General features: G+C 36.7%; 2 protein-coding genes across 3 annotated transcripts in view; one reads left to right on the top strand and one right to left on the bottom strand.

Annotated features, from left to right (window-relative positions):
* The window catches only part of LOC145861820 (butyrophilin subfamily 1 member A1), a 315,627-nt gene that overhangs the window by 238,320 nt on the left and 57,461 nt on the right, over positions 1–19,846 (bottom strand). The gene's annotated exons all lie outside the window — the stretch shown is intronic.
* LOC145861819 (butyrophilin subfamily 2 member A1) overlaps positions 1–19,846 on the top strand; it is a 73,702-nt gene that overhangs the window by 27,914 nt on the left and 25,942 nt on the right. The window contains exon 8 of one of the 2 annotated variants that reach the window (XM_082965425.1): positions 17,287–17,405. The exons of the other annotated variant lie outside the window; for it this stretch is intronic. Coding sequence (XP_082821551.1) covers positions 17,287–17,390 — 104 coding nt within the window. The 3' untranslated portion in view covers positions 17,391–17,405. Of the gene's footprint in view, positions 1–17,286; positions 17,406–19,846 lie in introns of those variants that run through there. 2 annotated transcript variants of the gene reach the window in all.

Raw genomic sequence — 19,846 nt, 5'->3', positions numbered from 1 at the left:
ACCGATAAACTACACATATATTACACAATATATTACACTGATTAACTACACTATATATTACACTATATATTAACTACACTATATATTACACAGATTAACTACACTATATATTACACTGGTTAACTACACTATATATTACACTGATTAACTACACAATATATTACACTGATTAACTACACTATATATTGCACTATATATTACACCAATTAACTACACAATATATTATACCGGGTAACTATTCTATATATTACACTGGTTAACTACACTATATAATTACACTAATTAACTACACTATATATAACACTGATCAACTACACGATATATTACAACGGTTAACTACACTATATGTTATACTGGTTAATTATACTGGTTAACTACACTATATAATTACACTGATTAACTACACTGTATATTAAACTGATAAACAACACTATATATTGCACTATATTTTACACTGGTTAACTACACTATATATTACACTGGTTAACTACAATATATATTACACTCTATATTACACTGACTAACAACGCTATATATTCCACTGATTAACTACACTATATATTAAACTGATTAACTTCACTATATATTGCACTATATATTACACTGATTAACTACACTATATATCACACTGGTTAACTACACTATATTTTACACTGGTTAACTTGTTGTGGATAGGTGGCAGTATTTTCACGGCCGGGTGAAAAAAACGTTCCCGTTTTAATCTGGTCACTACTCTTGCCCAGAAACTAGAATATGCATGTAATTAGTAGATTTGGATAGAAAAGACAATAAAGTTTCTAAAACTGCTTGAATGGTGTCTGTGAGTATAACAGAACTCATATGGCAGGCAAAAACCTGAGATGATTTCAACCAGGATGTGGCCTGTCAGCCAATTTGTAGTCCTTCTTTTGCATCTCTATCGAATTTACAGTATCTAAGCATACATAAACCGGATTGAGGCGTCTCCTGTCTGGGCAGATAACAGGAGCACACTTTGTCAGTGGACTGCCTGATGACAGAGAAACTGGAGATGCGCGTTCACGAGACCTCGCCATTTTTTTCTCTTCCTTTTTGAATGAATAGAGCATTGTCCGGTTGGAATATTATCGCTACTTTATGAGAAAAATAGCATAACAATTGATTTTAACCTCTCTGATTCAGTGGGACGCTTGCCCACCTACTCAACAGCCAGTGTAATCCCGTGGCGCGATATTCAAATACCTTAGAAATGCTATTACTTCAATTTCTCAAACATATGACTATTTTACACCATTTTAAAGACAAGACTCTCGTTAATCTAACCACACTGTCCGATTTCAAAAAGGCTTTACAACGAAAGCAAAACATTAGATTATGTCAGCAGAGTACCCAGCCAGAAATAATCAGACACCCATTTTTCAAGCTAGCATATAATGTCACATAAACCCAAACCACAGCTAAATGCAGCACTAACCTTTGATGATCTTCATCAGATGACAATCCTAGGACATTATGTTATACATTACATGCATGTTTTGTTCAATCAAGTTCATATTTATATCAAAAAACAGCTTTTAACATTAGCATGTGATGTTCAGAACTAGCATTCCCTCCCAAAACTTCTGGTGAATTTATTAAATTACTCATGATAAACTCCTTTATGCAATCGCTTTGTCAGATTATAAAATAGCTTTTCGGCGAAAGCACATTTTGCAATATTCTGAGTACATAGCTCAGCCGCAACCTATTCAGACACCCGCCAACTTCGAGGCTCACTAAACTCAGAAATAATAGTGGAAAATATATATATATTACAGTGATTAACAACATTATATACTACACTGGTTAACTACACTATATATTACACTGATTAACTATGCTATATATTGCACTGAGTAACTACACTATATATTACACTGATTAACTACACTATATATTACACTGGTTAACTACACTATATATTTCACTATATATTACACTGGTTAACTACGCTATATATCACACTATATAATACACTGATTAACTACACTATGAAATACACTGGTTAACTACACTGATTAACTACACTATATATTACACAGATTAACTACACTATATATTACATTATATATTACACTGATTAACCAAGCTATATAGTACACTATATATTACACTGATTAACTACACTATTTATTACACTGGTTAACTACACTACATAATACACTGATTAACAACACTATATATTACACTGGTTAACTACACTATATATTACACTGGTTAACTACACTATATATTACACTGGTTAACTACAATATATATTACACTGATTAACTACACTATATATTACACTATATATTATACTGATTAACTACACTATTTATTACACTGGTTAACTAAACTACATATTACACTTATTAACTACACTATATATTACATTATATATTTCACTGATTAACTACACTGTATATTAAACTGATTAACTAAACAATATATTGCACTATATATTACACTGATTAACTACACTATTCATTACATTGGTTAACCACACTATATATTACGCTGGTTAACTACTCTGTATATTAAACTGATTAACTACATTGTATATTGCACTATATATTACACTGATTAACTACACTGTATTAATCTGATTAACTACACTATATGTGGCACTACATATTACAATGATTAACTACACTGTATTTCACTGATTAACTACACTGTATATTACGCCGATTTACCACAATATTTATTACACTATATATTACACTATATATTAAACTGATTAACTAAACTCTATATTGCACTATATATTACACTGAATAACTACACTGTATTAAACGGATTAACTACACTATATGTGGCACTACACTTTACACTGATTAACTACAAAATATATTGCGCTATATATTATACTGATTATCTACACTATATATTAACCTTATTAACTACACTATATATTACACTGGTTAACTGCACTATATATTACACTGATTAACTACACTATATATTACACTGGTTAACTACACTATATATTACACTGATTAACAACAATATATATTACATTATATATTACACAGATCAACTACACGATATATTAAACTATACATTACACAGATCAACTACACTATATATTACACTGGTTAACTACACTATATATTACACTGATTAACTACACTATATATTACACTGGTTAACTACACTATATTTTACACTGGTTAACTACACTATATATTACACTGGTTAACTACACTATATATTATACTGGTTAACTACACTATATATTACTCTGGTTAACTACACTATATATTATACTGGTTAACTACACTATATATTACACTGGTTTTCAACACTATATATTACACTATATATTAAACTGGTTAACTACACTATATATTTCTCTGGTTAACTACACTATATATTACACTGGTTAACTACACTATATATTACACTGGTTAACTACACTATATATTACACTGATTAACTACACTATATATTACACTATATATTATACTGATTAACTACACTATTTATTACACTGGTTAACTAAACTACATATTACACTTATTAACTACACTATATATTACATTATATATTTCACTGATTAACTACACTGTATATTAAACTGATTAACTAAACAATATATTGCACTATATATTACACTGATTAACTACACTATTCATTACATTGGTTAACCACACTATATATTACGCCGATTTACCACAATATTTATTACACTATATATTACACTATATATTAAACTGATTAACTAAACTATATATTGCACTATATATTACACTGATTAACTACACTGTATTAAACTGATTAACTACACTATATGTGTCACTACACATTACACTGATTAACTACAAAATATATTGCGCTATATATTATACTGATTATCTACACTATATATTACCCTTATTAACTACACTATATATTACACTGGTTAACTGCACGATATATTACACTGATTAACTACACTATATATTACACTGGTTAACTACACTATATATTACACTGATTAACAACAATATATATTACATTATATATTACACAGATCAACTACACGATATATTAAACTATACATTACACAGATCAACTACACTATATATTACACTGGTTAACTACACTATATATTACACTGATTAACTACACTATATATTACACTGGTTAACTACACTATATTTTACACTGGTTAACTACAATATATATTACACTGGTTAATTACACTATATATTATACTGGTTAACTACACTATATATTATACTGGTTAACTACACTATATATTACACTGGTTTTCAACACTATATATTACACTATATATTAAACTGGTTAACTACACTATATATTACTCTGGTTAACTACACTATATATTATACTGGTTAACTACACTATATATTACACTGGTTTTCAACACTATATATTACACTATATATTAAACTGGTTAACTACACTGATTTACTACACTATATATTACACTGATTAACTACACTATATATTACACTGATTAACTACACTATATATTACACTGATTAACTACACTCTATATTACACTGATTAACCACACAATATAATACACTGTTTAACTACACAACATATTATACTATATATTACAACGATTAACTACACTATATATTACAACATATATTACACTGATTAACTGCACTATATATTACACTGATTACCAACACTGCACATTACACTGGTTAACTACACTTTATATTACACCAATTAACTACACTTTATATTACACCGGTTAACTACACTATATATTACACTGGTTAACTACACTATATATTACACTCGTTAACTACACTATATATTACACCAATTAACTACACTTTATATTACAACGGATAACTACACTATATATTAAACTGATTAACTACACTATATATTGCACAATATATTACACGGTTTAACTACACTATATATTACACTGAATAACTACACTGTGTTTTAACTGTGATTAACTACTCTATATATTACACTGATTAACTACACTATATATTACACTGATTGACTGCACTATATACTTCACTGATTAACTGCACTATATATTAATGTACTTAACAACACTATATATATGATACTGGATAACCACACTATATATTACACCATATATTACACTGGTTAGTTACACTGGTTAACTACACTGTATTTCACTGATTAACTACACTGTATATTACGCCGATTTACCACAATATTTATTACACTATATATTACACTATATATTAAACTGATTAACTAAACTATATATTGCACTATATATTACACTGATTAACTACACTGTATTAAACTGATTAACTACACTATATGTGTCACTACACATTACACTGATTAACTACAAAATATATTGCGCTATATATTATACTGATTATCTACACTATATATTACCCTTATTAACTACACTATATATTACACTGGTTAACTGCACGATATATTACACTGATTAACTACACTATATATTACACTGGTTAACTACACTATATATTACACTGATTAACAACAATATATATTACATTATATATTACACAGATCAACTACACGATATATTAAACTATACATTACAAAGATCAACTACACTATATATTACACTGGTTAACTACACTATATATTACACTGATTAACTACACTATATATTACACTGGTTAACTACACTATATTTTACACTGGTTAACTACACTATATATTACACTGGTTAACTACACTATATATTATACTGGTTAACTACACTATATATTACTCTGGTTAACTACACTATGTATTATACTGGTTAACTACACTATATATTACACTGGTTTTCAACACTATATATTACACTATATATTAAACTGGTTAACTACACTATATATTACTTTGGTTAACTACACTATATATTACACTGGTTTTCAACACTATATATTACACTATATATTAAACTGGTTAACTACACTATATATTACTCTGGTTAACTACACTATATATTACACTGGTTAACTACACTATATATTACACTGGTTAACTACACTATATATTACACTGATTAACTACACTATATATTACACTATATATTATACTGATTAACTACACTATTTATTACACTGGTTAACTAAACTACATATTACACTTATTAACTACACTATATATTACATTATATATTTCACTGATTAACTACACTGTATATTAAACTGATTAACTAAACAATATATTGCACTATATATTACACTGATTAACTACACTATTCATTACATTGGTTAACCACACTATATATTACGCTGGTTCACTACTCTGTATATTAAACTGATTAACTACATTGTATATTGCACTACATATTACACTGATTAACTACACTGAATTAATCTGATTAACTACACTATATGTGGCACTACATATTACAATGATTAACTACACTGTATTTCACTGATTAACTACACTGTATATTACGCCGATTTACCACAATATTTATTACACTATATATTACACTATATATTAAACTGATTAACTAAACTATATATTGCACTATATATTACACTGATTAACTACACTGTATTAAACTGATTAACTACACTATATGTGTCACTACACATTACACTGATTAACTACAAAATATATTGCGCTATATATTATACTGATTATCTACACTATATATTACCCTTATTAACTACACTATATATTACACTGGTTAACTGCACGATATATTACACTGATTAACTACACTATATATTACACTGGTTAACTACACTATATATTACACTGATTAACAACAATATATATTACATTATATATTACACAGATCAACTACACGATATATTAAACTATACATTACACAGATCAACTACACTATATATTACACTGGTTAACTACACTATATATTACACTGATTAACTACACTATATATTACACTGGTTAACTACACTATATTTTACACTGGTTAACTACACTATATATTACACTGGTTAACTACACTATATATTATACTGGTTAACTACACTATATATTACTCTGGTTAACTACACTATATATTATACTGGTTAACTACACTATATATTACACTGGTTTTCAACACTATATATTACACTATATATTAAACTGGTTAACTACACTATATATTACTCTGGTTAACTACACTATATATTATACTGGTTAACTACACTATATATTACACTGGTTTTCAACACTATATATTACACTATATATTAAACTGGTTAACTACACTGATTTACTACACTATATATTACACTGATTAACTACACTATATATTACACTGATTAACTACACTAGATATTACACTGATTAACTACACTCTATATTACACTGATTAACCACACAATATAATACACTGTTTAACTACACAACATATTATACTATATATTACAACGATTAACTACACTATATATTACAACATATATTACACTGATTAACTGCACTATATATTACACTGATTAACAACACTGCACATTACACTGGTTAACTACACTTTATATTACACCAATTAACTACACTTTATATTACACCGGTTAACTACACTATATATTACACTGGTTAACTACACTATATATTACACTCGTTAACTACACTATATATTACACCAATTAACTACACTTTATATTACAACGGATAACTACACTATATATTAAACTGATTAACTACACTATATATTGCACAATATATTACACGGTTTAACTACACTATATATTACACTGAATAACTACACTGTGTTTTAACTGTGATTAACTACTCTATATATTACACTGATTAACTACACTATATATTACACTGATTGACTGCACTATATACTTCACTGATTAACTGCACTATATATTAATGTACTTAACAACACTATATATATGATACTGGATAACCACACTATATATTACACCATATATTACACTGGTTAGTTACACTGGTTAACTACACTGTATTTCACTGATTAACTACACTGTATATTGTACATTAAACTGATTAATCATACTATATATTGCACTATATATTACACAAATTAACTACACTATTCAATATACTGGTTTATTACACTATATATTACACTGGCTAACTATACTGTATATTAAACTATTTAACTACTATTACGCCGATAAACCACATTATATATTACACTATATATTACACTGATTAACTACACTATATTTTACACTATATATTACACAGATTAACTACATTATTTATTACACTGATTAACTACACTATATATAGTACACTGATTAACTACACTACACATTACACTGGTTAACTACACTCTGTTACACAGATCAACTACACTATACATTTCACTCGTTAGCTACACTAAATATTACACTGGCTAACTACTCTGTATATTAAACTGATTAACTATACTGTATTACACCGATTAACTAAACTATATATTACGCTAATTAACCACACTATATATTACACTATATATTACAACAGATAACTACTCTATATATTACACTGGTTAACTACACTATATATTACACTGGTTAATTACACTGGCTAACTACACTATCTATTACACTGTATATTGCACTGGTTAACTACACTATATATTACACTAATTAACTACACTAAATATTACACTATATATTACACCAATTAACTACTCTATATATTACACTATATATTACACTAGTTAACTACACTATATATTACACTTATTAACTACACTATATATTACACTGGTTAACTACACTATATATTACACTGATTAACTACACTATGTATTAACTACACTATATATTACACTGGTTAACTACACTATATATTAAACTGATTAACTACGCTATATACTATATATATCGCACGGTTAGTTGTGTGTGAAAGTTGTGTGCAACTGCATGTATTTCATTAATTTAAGTGAAAACTTTGTTCCTGTCTGTCTGTCTGTCTGTCTGTCTGTCTGTCTGTCTGTCTGTCTGTCTGTCTGTCTGTCTGTCTGTCTGTCTGTCTGTCTGTCTGTCTGTCTGTCTGTCTGTCTGTCTGTCTATGTTCCTGTCTGTCTGTCTATGTTCCTGTCTGTCTGTCGATGTTCCTGTCTGTCTATGTTCCTGTCTGTCTATGTACCTGTCTGTCTATGTACCTGTCTGTCTATCTATGTTCCTGTCTGTCTGTCTATGTACATGTCTGTCTGTCTATGTACATGTCTGTCTGTCGATTTACATGTCTGTCTGTCTGTCTGTCTGTCTGTATGTGTTCCTGTCTGTCTGTCTGATATGTTCCTGTCTGTATGTGTTCCTGTCTGTCTGTCTGATATGTTCCTGTCTGTCTGTCTGATATGTTCCTGTCTGTCTGTATGTGTTCAAGTCTGTCTGTATGTGTTCCTGTCTGTCTATGTTCCTGTCTGTCTGTCTATGTTCTTGTCTGTCTGTCTGTCTGTCTGTCTGTCTGTCTGTCTGTCTGTCTGTCTGTCTGTCTGTCTGTCTGTCTGTCTGTCTGTCTGTCTGTCTGTCTGTCTGTCTGTGTTCAAATCAAAATCAAATGACATTTATTTATATAGCCCTTCTTACATCAGCTGATATCTCAAAGTGCTGCACAGAAACCCAGCCTAAAACCGCAAACAGCAAGCAATGCAGGTGTAGAAAGGCCAAAACCTAGGAAGAAACCTAGAGAGGAACCAGAATATGAGGGGTGGCCAGTCCTCTTCTGGCTATGCCGGGTGGAGATTATAACAGAACATGGCCAAGATGTTCAAATGTTCATAAATGACCAGCAGGGTCAAAAAATAATAATCACAGTAGTTGTCGAGGGTGCAACAAGTCAGCACCTCAAGAGTAAATGTCAGTTGGCTTTCATAGCCGATCATTGAGAGTATCTCTACCGCTCCTGCTGTCTCTAGAGAGTTGAAAACAGCAGGTCTGGGACAGGTAGCACGTCCGGTGAACAGGTCAGGGTTCCATAGCCGCAGGCAGAACAGTTGAAACTGGAGCAGCAGCACGGCCAGGTGGACTTATCACGGCCGTCGAAGGGAATAGACCAAGGCGCAGCGGGTTGACTGCTCATATTAATATTTTATTAGAACACTTAAACAAAACTAGAAAACGACAGCCAAACAGTTCTGTCAGGTACACTAACGACTAAACAGAAAATAACCACCCACAAAACACAATGAGAAAAACCCCTACTTAAATATGGTCTCTAATCAGAGGCAATCAGATTCAGCTGCCTCCAATTAGAGACCAACCCCAACCAATCCCAACATAGAACTAGACAACCTAGAATAAACATAGAAATAGAATAACATAGAACATCACCCAAAACCCCTAAAACACATAAAACAAACACCCCCCTGCCACGCCCTGACCAAACTAAGATCACAAATAACCCCTTTTACTGGTCAGGACGTGACAGGACTGGGGACAGCAAGGAGTCATCATGCCAGGTTGTCCTGAGGCATGGTCCTAGGGCTCAGGTCCTCCGAGAAAGAGAAAGAAAGAAAGAAAGAAAGAAAGAAAGAAAGAAAGAAAGAAAGAAAGAAAGAAAGAAAGAAAGAAAGAAAGAAAGAAAGAAAGAAAGAAAGAAAGAAAGAAAGAAAGAAAGAAAGAAAGAAAGAGCATACTTAAATTCACACAGGACACCGGATAAGACAGAAGAAATACTCCAGATGTAACAGACTGACCCTAGCCCCCCGACACATAAACTACTGCAGCATAAATACTGGAGACTGAGACAGGAGGGGTCAGGAGACACTGTGGCCCCATCCGATGATACCCCCGTACAGGGCCAAACAGGCAGGATATAATCCCACCCACTTTGCCAAAGCACAGCCCCCACACCACTAGAGGGATATCTTCAACCACCAACTTACCATCCTGAGACAAGGCCGAGTATAGACCACAAAGATCTGCGCCACGGCACAACCCAAGGGGTGCGCCAACCCAGACAGGAAGACCACGTCAGTGACTCAACCCACTGAAGTGATGCACCCCTCCTAGGGACGACATGGAAGAACACCAATATGCCAGTGACTCATCCCCTGTAATAGGGTTAGAGGCAGAGAATCCCAGTGGAGAGAGGGGAACCGGCCAGGCAGAGACAGCAAGGGCGTTTCGTTGCTCCAGAGCCTTTCCGTTCACCTTCACACTCCTGGGCCAGACTACGCTCAATCATAGGACCCACTGAAGAGATGAGTCTTTAGTAAAGACTTAAAGGTTGAGACCGAGTCTGCGTCTCTCACATGGGTAGGCAGACCATTCCATAAAAATGGAGCTCTATAGGAGAAAGCCCTACCTCCAGCCGTTTGCTTAGAAATTCTAGGGACAATTAGGAGGCCTGCATCTTGTGACCGTAGCGTACGTGTAGGTATGTACGGCAGGACCAAATCGGAAAGATAGGTAGGAGCAAGCCCATGTAATGCTTTGTAGGTTAGCAGTAAAACCTTGAAATCAGCCCTTGCCTTAACAGGAAGCCAGTGTAGGGAGGCTAGCACTGGAGTAATATGATCACATTTTTTGGTTCTAGTCAGGATTCTAGAAACCGTATTTGGCACTAACTGAATTTTATTTAGTGCTTTATCCGGGTAGCCGGAAAGTAGAGCATTGCAGTAGTCCAACATAGAAGTAACACAAGCATGGATACATTTTTCTGCACCATTTTTGGACAGAAAGTTTCAGATTTTTTCAATGGTACGTAGATGGAAAAAAGCTGTCCTTGAAACAGTCTTGATATGTTCTTCAAAAGAGAGATCAGGGTCCAGAGTAACGCCAAGGTCCTTCACAGTTTTATTTGAGACGACTGTACAACCATCAAGATTAATTGTCAGATTCAACAGAAGATCTCTTTGTTTCTTGGGACCTAGAACAAGCATCTGTGTTTTGTCCGAGTTTAAAAGTAGAACGTTTGCAGCCATCCACTTCCTTATGTCTGAAACATAGGCTTCCAGGGAGGGCAATTTTGGGGCTTCACCATGTTTCATTGAAATGTACAGCTGTGTGTCATCCGCATAGCAGTGAAATTTAACATTATGTTTTTGAATGAAATCCCCAAGAGGTAAAATATATAGTGACAACAATAGTGGTCCTAAAACGTAAACTTGAGGAACACCGAAATTTACAGTTGATTTGTCAGAAGACAAACCATTCACAGAGACAAACTGATATCTTTCCAAAAGATAAGATCTAAACCAGGCCAGAACTTGTCCATGTAGACCAATTTGGGTTTCCAATCTCTCCAAAAGAATGTGGTGATCGATGGTATCAAAAGCAGCAGTAAGATCTAGGAGCACGAGGACAGATGGCTGAAAGTGGCTTTATTACTGCCACTTTTAGTGAGCTTGGTACACATCTTGTGGATAGAGAATGCCGTTTATTATGTTCAACATAGGAGGGCCAAGCACAGGAAGCAGCTCTTTCAGTAGTTTAGTTGAAATAGGGTCCTGTATGCAGCTTGAAGGTTTAGAGGCCATGATTATTTTCATCATTGTGTTAAGAGATATAGTACTAAAACACTTTAGTGTCTCCCTTGATCCTAGGTCCTGGCAGAGTTGTGCAGACTCAGGACAACGGAGCTTTGGAGGAATACGCAGATTTAAAGAGGAGTCCGTAATTTGCTTTCTAATGATCATGATCTATTCCTCAAAGAAGTTCATGAATTTATTACTGATGAAGTGAAAGCCATCCTCTCTTGGAGAATGCTGCTTTTTATTTAGCTTTGCGACAGTATCAAAATGACATTTCAGATTGTTCTTATTTTCCTAAATTAAGTTGGAAAAATAGGATGATCGAGCAGCAGTGAGGGCTCTTCGATATTGCACGGTACTATCTTTCCAAGCTAGTCGGAAGACTTCCAGTTTGGTGTGGCGCCATTTCCGTTCCAATTTTCTGGAAGCTTGCTTCAGAGCTTGTGTATTTTCTGTATACCAGGGAGCTAGTTTCTTATGACAAATGTTTTTAGTTTTTAGGGGTGCATCTGCATCTAGGGTATTGCGCAAGGTTAAATTGAGTTCCTCAGTTAGGTGGTTAACTGATTTTTGTTCTCTGGTGTCCTTGGGTAGGCAGAGGGAGTCTGGAAGGGCATCAAGGAATATTTGGGTTGTCTGAGAATTTATAGCACAACTTTTGATGCTCCCTGGTTGGGGTCTGAGCAGATTATTTGTTGCGATTACAAACGTAATAAAATGGTGGTCCGATAGTCCAGGATTATGAGGAAAAACATTAACCTCCCTGGATTATGTCAGAAAGGCTTTACAGCGAAAGCAAAACAGTAGATTATGTTAGGAGAGTACCCAGTCAGAAATAATCACACAGCCATTTTCAAAGCAAACATATATGTCACAAAAAAAACACAAAAAAAACACAGCTAAATGCAGCACTAACCTTTGATGATCTTCATCAGATGACACTCCTAGGACATTATGTTATACAATACATGCATGTTTAGTTCAATCAAGTTCATATTTATATCAAAAAACTGCTTTTTACATTAGCATGTGATGTTCAGAACTAGCATACCCGCCACAAACTTCCAGTGAATTTACTAAATTACTCATGATAACGTTCACAAAATTCATAACAATTATTTTAAGAATTATAGATACATAACTCCTTTATGCAATCGCGGTGTCAGATTTTAAAATAGCTTTTCGGCGAAAGCACATTTTGCAATATTCTGAGTACATAGCTCGGCCATCACGGCTAGCTAATTTGACACCCACCAAGTTTGGCCATCACCAATCTCAGATTTACTATAAGAAAATTTCGATTACCTTTGCTGTTCTTTGTCAGAATGCACTCCCAGGACTTCTACTTCAACAACAAATGTTGTTTTGGTTCCAAATAATCCATAGTTATATTCAAATACCTCCGTTTTGTTCGTGCGTTCAGGTCACTATCCGAAGGGTGACACTCGAGCTCATTTCGTGACAAAAAAATTCAAAATATTACATTAACGTACTTTGAAGCATGTCAAACGTGTTTAAAATACATTTTTATGCTATTTTTCTCGTAAAATAGCGATAATATTCCAACCGGGCGACGTTGTATTCATTCAAAGGCTGAAAGAAAAAAAATGACAATTCTCAGAACGCGCTTCTCAGTCTCACTGTTCCCAGGCTGACTACTCACAAACAGAGCTGCTGTACTTCGCCCAGAGACTGCAGACACCCCATTACACTTTCTGGTGCCTTCTGAGAGCCAATGGAAGCCTTAGAAAATGTCATGTTACAGCAGAGATGCTCTATTTTCGATAGAGATGCAACTGAAGGACAACAAATTGTCAGACAGGGCACTTCCTGTATGGAATCTTCTCAGGTTTTGGCCTGCCATATGAGTTCTGTTATACTCACAGACACCATTCAAACAGTTTTAGAAACTTTAGAGTATTTTCTAACCAAATCTACTAATTATATGCATATTCTCGTTTCTGGGCAAGAGTAGTTGTCACATTCCTTGTCGTCTGATAATGTGAAATCACTGTCGGACCAATACGCAGCGGGTTGCGTGCTCATCATGATATTTATTAAACACATTGAACATGGAAAAAACAAGAAATGCAGACAACACGATAGGAGACAGTTTTGCAGGCTATGACAACTAGCAAAATCAACTACCCACAAAACCCCAGGTGAAAACAAGCTCCCTAAATATGACTCTCAATCAGGAACAACGATGTACAGCTGTTCCTGATCGAGAGCCACACAGACAACAAAGAAATACACAAACCAGAAAAACCCTAGACAACCAAAAACCAGAACATACACCCAAACCCCGGAACACATAAATACAACGCCCCTCTAACCTACACATAACCCCCAGACCACATACAACAAATACCCTCTGCCACGTCCTGACCAAACTACAATTACAAATAATCCCTAATACTGGTCAGGACGTGAAAGTAGTAACCAGTTTATATCGGGTATGTTTTTTATCCGGCCGTGCAAATACTGCCCCCTAGCCCCAACAGGTTAATATCCACAACATTTATTCCATGGGACAAAACTAGGTCCAGAGTTTGACTGTGGCAGTGAGTAGGTCCAGAGACATGTTGGACAAAACCCACTGAGTCGATGATGGCTCCGAAAGCTTTTTGGAGAGGGTCTGTGGACTTTTCCATGTGAATATTAAAGTCACCAAAAATGTGAATATTATCTGCTATGACTGCAATGTTCGATAGGAATTCAGGGAACTCAGTGAGGAGCGCTGTATATGGCCCAGGAGGCATGTAAACAGTAGCTATAAAAAGTGGGTGAGTAGGCTGCATAGATTTCATGACTAGAAGCTCAAAAGACGAAAACGTCATTGTTTTTCTTTTTGTAAATTGAAATTTGCTATCGTAAATGTTAGCAACACCTCCGCCTTTGCCGGATGCGCGGGGGATATGGTCACTAGTGTAACCAGGAGGTGAGACCTCATTTAACACAGTAAATTCATCAGACTTAAGCCATGTTTCAGTCAGGCCAATCACATGAAGATTTTGATCAGTGATTAGTTCATTGACTATAACTGCCTTTGAAGTGAATGATCTAACATTAAGTAGCCCTATTTTGAGATGTGAGGTATCACGATCTCTTTCAATAATGGCAGGAATGGAGGAGGTCTTTATTCTAGTGATATTGCTAAGGCGAACACCGCCATGTTTAGTTTTGCACAACCTAGGTTGAGGCACAGACACGGTCTCAATGGGGATAGCTGAGCTGACTACACTGACTGTGCTAGTGGCAGACTCCACTAAGCTGGCAGGCTGGAAAACAGCCTGCTGCCTGGCCTGCACCCTATTTCATTGTGGAACTAGGGGAGTTAGAGCCCTGTCTTTGTTCGTAGATAAGATGAGAGCACCCCTCCAGCTAGGATGGAGTCCGTCACTTCTCAACAGGCCAGGCTTAGTCCTGTTTGTGGGTGAGTCCCAGAAAGAGGGCCAATTATCTAAAAATTCTATCTTTTGGAAGGGGCAGAAAACAGTTTTCAACCAGTTTTCACTCCCCCTAACTGGGAGGGGGCCAGAGACAATTAATTGATGCCGACACATATTTCTAGCTGATTTACACGCTGAAGCTATGTTCCTGTCTGTCTGTCTGTCTGTCTGTCTGTCTGTCTGTCTGTCTGTCTGTCTGTCTGTCTGTCTGTCTGTCTGTCTGTCTGTCTGTCTGTCTGTCTGTCTGTCTGTCTGTCTGTCTGTCTATGTTCCTGTCTGTCTGTCTGTCTGTCTATGTTCCTGTCTGTCTGTCTGTCTATGTTTCTGTCTATGTTTCTGTCTGTCTGTCTGTCTGTCTGTCTGTCTGTCTGTCTGTCTGTCTGTCTGTCTGTCTGTCTGTCTGTCTGTCTGTGTTCCTTTCTGTCTGTCCGTCTGTGTTCCTTTCTGTCTGTCTGTGTTCCTTTCTATATGTCTGTCTGTCTGTCTGTCTGTCTGTCTGTCTGTCTGTCTGTCTGTCTGTCTGTCTGTCTGTCTGTCTGTCTGTCTATGTTCCTGTCTGTCTGTCTGTCTGTCTGTCTATGTTCCTGTCTGTCTGTCTGTCTGTCTGTCTGTCTGTCTGTCTGTCTGTCTGTCTGTCTGTCTGTCTGTCTGTCTGTCTGTCTGTCTGTCTGTCTATGTTTCTGTCTGTCTGTCTGTCTGTCTGTCTGTCTGTCTGTCTATGTTCCTGTCTGTCTGTCTATGTTCCTGTCTGTCTATCTATGTTCCTGTCTGTCTGTCTGTCTGTCTGTCTGTCTGTCTGTCTGTCTGTCTGTCTGTCTGTCTGTCTGTCTGTCTGTCTGTCTGTCTATCTGTCTGTCTGTGTTCCTGCCTGTCTGTCTATGTTCCTGTCTGTCTAATTACCTGTCTGTCTGTCTGTCTGTCTGTCTGTCTGTCTGTCTATCTGTCTGTCTGTGTTCCTGCCTGTCTGTCTATGTTCCTGTCTGTCTAATTACCTGTCTGTCTGTCTGTCTGTCTGTCTGTCTGTCTGTCTGTCTGTCTGTCTGTCTGTCTGTCTGTCTGTCTGTCTGTGTTCCTGCCTGCCTGCCTGTCTGTCTGTCTGTCTGTCTGTCTGTCTGTCTGTCTGTCTGTCTGTCTGTCTGTCTGTCTGTCTGTCTGTCTGTCTGTCTGTCTCTCTGTCTGTCTGTCTGTCTGTCTGTGTTCCTGTCTGTCTATGTTCCTGTCTGTCTGTCTGATTTGTTCCTGTCTGTCTATGTACTTGTCTGTCAGTCTATGTTCCTGTCTGTCAGTCTATTTTCCTGTCTGTCAGTCTATTTTCCTGTCTGTCTGTCTGTCTGTCTGTCTGTCTGTCTGTCTGTCTGTCTGTCTGTCTGTCTGTCTGTCTGTCTGTCTGTCTGTCTGTCTGTCTGTCTGTCTGTCTGTCTGTCTGTCTGTCTGTTTGTGTTCCTGTCTGTCTGTCTGTCTATATATATTTTTGACAAGTTGAGTGAATATATTTCTCCCCCCTAGATGAACTCAATCAAAACCTTACTGGACAGCTGGGTAAATGTTGTCTCTGTGTTTTGTTATATTCATGTAATTCTCAACATTACCAACATTATCAAAGGAAATAGAGGAAATTACCCATAAAACATCATGTTTTATCTTCTGTCTACAGAGAAGCTCAAAAACGAGAAAGGTAAGTTGTGTGTGAAAGTCTCTGTGCTTCCAAAACTACATGCATGAATTTCATTAATTTAAGTGAAAACTGTGTTCCTGTTTGTCTGTCTGTCTATGTTCCTGTCTGTCTGTGTTCCTGTCTGGCTATGTTCCTGTCTGTCTGTCTGTCTGTCTGTCTGTCTGTCTGTCTGTCTGTCTGTCTGTCTGTCTGTCTGTCTGTCTGTCTGTCTGTCTGTCTGTCTGTCTGTCTGTCTGTCTGTCTGTCTGTCTATGTTCCTGGTTGTCTGTCTGTCTGTCTGTCTGTCTGTCTGTCTGTCTGTCTGTCTGTCTGTCTGTCTGTCTGTCTGTCTGTCTGTCTGTCTGTGTTCCTGCCTGTCTGTCTGTTTTCCTGTCTGTCTGTCTATGTTCCTGTCTGTCTATGTTCCTGTCTGTCTGTCTGATTTGTTCCTGTCTGTCTATGTACCTGTCTGTCAGTGTATGTACCTGTCTGTCAGTCTATGTTCCTGTCTGTCAGTCTATGTTCCTGTCTGTCAGTCTATTTTCCTGTCTGTCTGTCTGTCTGTCTGTCTGTCTGTCTGTCTGTCTGTCTGTCTGTCTGTCTGTCTGTCTGTCTGTCTGTCTGTCTGTCTGTCTGTCTGTGTTCCAGTCTGTCTGTCTATGTTCCTGTCTGTCTGTCTATGTTCCTGTCTGTCTATCTATGTTCCTGTCTGTCTGTCTGTCTGTCTGTCTGTCTGTCTGTCTGTCTGTCTGTCTGTCTGTCTGTCTGTCTGTCTGTCTGTCTGTGTTCCTGTCTGTCTATGTTCCTGTCTGTCTGTCTGTCTGTCTGTCTGTCTGTCTGTCTGTCTGTCTGTCTGTCTGTCTGTCTGTCTGTCTGTCTATGTTCCTGTCTGTCTGTCTGTCTGTCTGTCTGTCTGTCTGTCTGTCTGTCTGTCTGTCTGTCTGTCTGTCTGTCTGTCTGTCTGTCTGTCTGTCTATGTTCCTGTCTGTCTGTCTGTCTGTCTGTCTGTCTGTCTGTCTGTCTGTCTGTCTGTCTGTCTATGTTTCTGTCTGTCTGTCTGTGTATGTTCCTGTCTGTATTTCTGTCTATGTTCATGTCTGTCTGTCTGTCTGTCTGTCTGTCTGTCTGTCTGTCTGTCTGTCTGTCTGTCTGTCTGTCTGTCTGTCTGTCTGTCTGTGTTCCTGCCTGTCTGTCTGTTTTCCTGTCTGTCTGTCTATGTTCCTGTCTGTCTGTCTGATTTGTTCCTGTCTGTCTATGTACCTGTCTGTCAGTCTATGTTCCTGTCTGTCAGTCTATTTTCCTGTCTGTCAGTCTATTTTCCTGTCTGTCTGTCTGTCTGTCTGTCTGTCTGTCTGTCTGTCTGTCTGTGTTCCTGGCTGTCTATGTTCCTGGTTCCTGGCTGTCTGTCTGTCTGTCTGTCTGTCTGTCTGTCTGTCTGTCTGTCTGTCTGTCTGTCTGTCTATCTGTCTGTCTGTGTTCCTGCCTGTCTGTCTATGTTCCTGTCTGTCTAATTACCTGTCCTTCTGTCTGTCTGTCTGTCTGTCTGTCTGTCTGTCTGTCTGTCTGTCTGTCTGTCTGTCTGTCTGTGTTCCTGCCTGCCTGTCTGTCTGTCTGTCTGTCTGTCTGTCTGTCTGTCTGTCTGTCTGTCTGTCTGTCTGTCTGTCTGTCTGTCTGTCTGTGTTCCTGTCTGTCTATGTTCCTGTCTGTCTGTCTGTCTGTCTGTCTGTCTGTCTGTCTGTCTGTCTGTCTGTCTGTCTGTCTGTCTGTCTATGTTCCTGTCTGTCTGTCTGTCTGTCTGTCTGTCTGTCTGTCTGTCTGTCTATGTTCCTGTCTGTCTGTCTGTCTGTCTGTCTGTCTGTCTGTCTGTCTGTCTGTCTGTCTGTCTGTGTATGTTCCTGTCTGTATTTCTGTCTATGTTCATGTCTGTCTGTCTGTCTGTCTGTCTGTCTGTCTGTCTGTCTGTCTGTCTGTCTGTCTGTCTGTCTGTCTGTCTGTGTTCCTGCCTGTCTGTCTGTTTTCCTGTCTGTCTGTCTATGTTCCTGTCTGTCTATGTTCCTGTCTGTCTGTCTGATTTGTTCCTGTCTGTCTATGTACCTGTCTGTCAGTGTATGTACCTGTCTGTCAGTCTATGTTCCTGTCTGTCAGTCTATGTTCCTGTCTGTCAGTCTATTTTCCTGTCTGTCAGTCTATTTTCCTGTCTGTCTGTCTGTCTGTCTGTCTGTCTGTCTGTCTGTCTGTCTGTCTGTCTGTCTGTCTGTCTGTCTGTCTGTCTGTCTGTCTGTCTGTGTTCCTGTCTGTCTATGTTCCTGTCTGTCTGTCTGATTTGTTCCTGTCTGTCTATCACCTGTCTGTCAGTCTATGTACCTGTCTGTCAGTCTATGTTCCTGTCTGTCTGTCTGTCTGTCTGTCTGT

This window comes from Salmo salar, chromosome 18 (assembly GCF_965601325.2).
Source record: "Salmo salar chromosome 18, fSalSal1, whole genome shotgun sequence".
Taxonomy (NCBI): domain Eukaryota; kingdom Metazoa; phylum Chordata; class Actinopteri; order Salmoniformes; family Salmonidae; genus Salmo; species Salmo salar.
This window is presented reverse-complemented; position numbering and strand designations above follow the sequence as displayed.